Raw genomic sequence first — 4050 nt, 5'->3', positions numbered from 1 at the left:
GAGATATTCGTGAGCTGTTATGGAAGAACAACCGTTATGCGTGATTTATGGGAAGTTTTAAATTGAATCCCAGTTTTTTTTTTTTTTTTTTTTTTTTTTTTTTTTTTTTTAATTTGTTCCATAAATAGGGCTTGATTTTACTCTCTAGTGATTTGCGTTTCTTCTATTTCACTGTATTTCTTTATATTCCATTGTATATATGCATACTACAACTTTTGAATGGAGTGATTTTGTTGAGTTTTTTTGAATTCAAAAACTTTTGAATGGAGTGATTTTGGTTGACAGATGTGAGCTGTTATGAAACCTCATAAGGTTTGCGTGAATCATGGAAGCATTAATACAAATTACCATTTAATTTGAAAAAGATTTTTATTGCCTTAAATAGAGCCGTTCTTTGCTCAACAGCGTCACTGTATTTCGAAAACGCGAAATTTACTGGAAATATAGCCAAAAGCAGTTACGAATTGTAATTTTTCAACTTGTAGCTATAAATTGTTAGAAGCTATTAAAAGGTAGCTATTTGTGTAAGTTTCACTTCTAAATATGGCCATGGGTCATATTCGACACATTAACCTCAATTCACCATACAAATTAGTGACAAATAAGTTTTGTAGCTAAATTATTTAGCAGCGAAGTTCGTAGCAGAGTTGACTTAGCAGAGTCTGCTGGAAATTTAGCTTTAAAATTAATGGTGATTAGTCAACAAGTTGACGTAGCAGAGTCTGCTGGAAATTATGAACAAGATGTTCATTAGTTGTCTGTGTAGGATGAACAGCATCCCAAAAGATATATTTGGAGGGATTCACACATGTTGGATCAAACTTATTGCACAAAGGACCCATCTCTACTGAACCAGTTCCACAGCATCCTTCATGGATCCGATCATATCCTAATTTAGAAGGAAGAAAGAGAAAAATTAAACAATTAGTTATCCTCTACTTGTCCAAAAGGGTAATCCAAGCAAATATAATTTGTTTGATACGATAAAAATCATATTTTAGGATAATGTTTTCTAAACGATATTAGAAAATGTCCTCCAATGAAAACATTCTCTATCAAGAAGGAAAATTAAATGACTTCTCTAATGTATGGTGGAAGTCATTTTCTTTATGACTATATATCTTAATCTTTAACTTCATACCGCATGATGCAATTAGCGCTTAAACATTACTGTTAATCTTTTAATAGTTAAGGATTTCATTAAACCAATGATATATAATATTAGAGCTAGCTGCTTGTCTTAGCTGATTACTATTGAAGTTAATTTTTTAAATAAGTTATATGGATGAAAGTGCTAAAATTGATAATAAAAAATTATTGTGTTTGATAAAACGAGATGCCGGTAAATAACTTTTCATTGAAATGTCCTCAAATCTATTTAAAGTTATTTTACATAAAAATGATAAATGATGGCAATAAATAGAGAAATAATTAAAGCTATGGTTTTGAAAGAGTATTTTGGAGCTTACAAAAGATATTCTATTTGGGATAAAAAAAAAAATTAAAAAAAAAGTGCGTATAAGCTATATAAAATCATAAAACCAACTTACTGATTTGGGTTTATAAATACTTCACTTATAATGTTTACCAGTAAGTCGGTTATAAGCTTAGCCAAACACCTTCAATCTTTTAATATATATTTTCTTTTGAACTTTTTTCCAACTCAATTGAAAACACTTTTTCTATGAAAATATTTTCCAATGCCAAAAATACTTTTTATAGTATATATTTAAGCTTATTTTTTGTTCTTTTGGGTGAAGTTAAATTTAAGCTTACCATAGGCTGATGGATTGTTTATCATGTCCAAAAGGGGATTGTAGACATCCATATAGATAAGTTTGGACCCAGAATATGTAGCTTGCAATCTGGAAATGAGTGCTTGAAGCTTATTGTTATAATTCTGTGAGTCCAAGTTCTGCTGTAGTTTGCAGACACGCTGAAACATATGAAAGCTTGGTAGAAAACTATTAATGGTCACTTGCACAGGCAAGCAGCCCACTGGTGGAAGACCTGCCACAACAATTTTTCTTGCTCCCATTTCATACAAATCCTGTCGTTCATATCAATAATACCCATGTTAGACCACATCTGCCTTCACCCGGATTCAAGATTTAAATTCTATATATGGGATCAAAATTTGAGATTTGTTAGCTTTAAACCTACTATTATACTTTTAAAATTTATGGGTTCAGTTCAGATCTACTATTTGTTTCAGCATTAATGAAATTTTTACATGTAAATTCATATGCTGCGTCAAAAATACCGGGTTCAGATGAATTTGGGACTATAAGGAGGGATACGCCTCTGTCTGCCGTTTACAAGAGGCGAATTTAGAGCATATTTTGTGGGTTATATATGCATTATGCAAAAAGCATTAATGTAATTTAAAATGCATACTCATAATAAGATAACTCTTTTGTTGACTTTAAATTTTGGTTGCGCCATAATGACCAGGACAACATGCCAAATTTCAGATTCAGGGTAAAGAGGAATCAATTCCAGTTTTCATAATGAAGTCCATTTTTTGCTTATAGACTTCTCGTATGGACCTGGCTAGCTAATATGGTCATCAAGATGCTCATCAATATCACTCCAATCATGGATTATGTCTATGCTCAACCTAGCATTCTCTTGCACAAAGACGGGCTTTTTATTCTAAGAACTACTCAGGATGACATGTTCATCTTCTTGTGTAAAGAGACAGTCTCCGAAATTTCATTCTTGATCATTGCATTTAGTTGGTCCTTAGGAATTATCTTTTCAGTGTACCAAGTTTCATATGTTATGGAGGTATTGGCTTTAAGTCCCCCTCCCACCTGTAACGTCTCTTTTGCCGAAATAAACATGGTAGGGGTCCATGCCAAACCCCCACCACCATGGGAGGTGAAAGACCGGGTGGAGGCTTAAAAAAAAAAAAAAAAAAAAAAGCAAGAAAACATATAAGAAGACAAAAAAAAAAAAAAAGGGCCTTTTTTTGTCCCCCTGTATGAGTTCATTAAAGTTTCGTATTAATCATGACATGCAAGATTGAAATAATGTACTGAGGTAGACAAAAATAATAATACTTACATTGACAAAATCCTCAAGACTATTGAGCAGAAAATCATGGTAGCCTGACAAAGAAAGATATCTTCGAGTTGGCAACGTATAAAAATTATCACACACATCGTTCGTCCCGGCAGCGATCATAAACAGAGATTTTTCAACTATATACTTAACTTCTTTTTGCCCGACAACTTTTTGCATCCTCTTTAAAGCTTGCTCAAAGTAATTCAACTGATTCTCCATTGTCAACACATTATTTTCCTTGGCTGTAAGTTCATCTAAGCCTGAACCACCAGAAGCAAAACTAACTCCAGTTAACAAGTCCTTATTAGAGACCATAGGGTCTAAATAAGCTTGTAAAACTTGCTTTATTCCCAACTTTGAAGCTAAAATATCTGTTGTCAATTGCCCATTACAAAATCTTCCAGTTGGAACATGGCCTGGAAAGTCCTTGCCGTATGGCAAGTGATTGGCACGGACAATGGTAGAAAGGACATTGTTATTGCCAGGGTCGAAGATGGAGTCACCAAACGCGAAAATCGCAGTTATATTTGAAGAAGATGTATTAGTTAGAGGGGGTAGAAAGAAAAGAATATTGAAGAACACAATTAGTGAAAGGAGTAGGGTGGTTTTGGCTTGCATTTTATGTAGCTTCTTTTTTCTTCCCTTACTGAAAGGAGAAGAGGAAATGTATAGTTCATGAAGATGGTGTGAATTCTTATAATGAAACAGGATTATGAGTTAGTTTGGGACACCACTACCGTGCATTTCGGATCAGATGATCTGTTAGGAGTTTGCCTTATATTTGGAAAATGTTGCGAACACTCATGTAAATCTCTTTTTTCAAGTGAATTTTGTGAGGTTCTTTCTTATATTTTTTTTGCACTCTCTTTTATACAATAGATTGCTCATTTTCACACGTAGATGTAAGTGATTGATCAAACCACGTTAAATTATTATGTCTCTTTTGATAAATTTGTCTTTTAGTGTTTGATTTATCGTCTA

The 4050-nt window shown here is 33.1% G+C and overlaps 1 protein-coding gene across 1 annotated transcript; it reads right to left on the bottom strand.

The window, feature by feature from the left end:
* Window positions 1–549: 549 nt before the first annotated feature.
* LOC132054385 (GDSL esterase/lipase At2g40250-like) lies at window positions 550–3828 on the bottom strand. The gene is made up of 3 exons (XM_059446406.1): window positions 3070–3828; window positions 1777–2050; window positions 550–889 (listed from the first exon to the last, which is right to left on the bottom strand). Exons 1-3 carry the CDS (start codon window positions 3685–3687, stop codon window positions 696–698), a joined length of 1086 nt encoding a protein of 361 aa, XP_059302389.1. The 5' UTR covers window positions 3688–3828; the 3' UTR covers window positions 550–695.
* Window positions 3829–4050: the final 222 nt, after the last annotated feature.

Source organism: Lycium ferocissimum, chromosome 4 (assembly GCF_029784015.1).
Source record: "Lycium ferocissimum isolate CSIRO_LF1 chromosome 4, AGI_CSIRO_Lferr_CH_V1, whole genome shotgun sequence".
In the NCBI taxonomy this organism is placed as follows: Eukaryota; Viridiplantae; Streptophyta; class Magnoliopsida; order Solanales; family Solanaceae; genus Lycium; species Lycium ferocissimum.
Note: the sequence above shows the minus strand (reverse complement) of the source record. Positions and strands in the feature narration are given on the sequence as shown.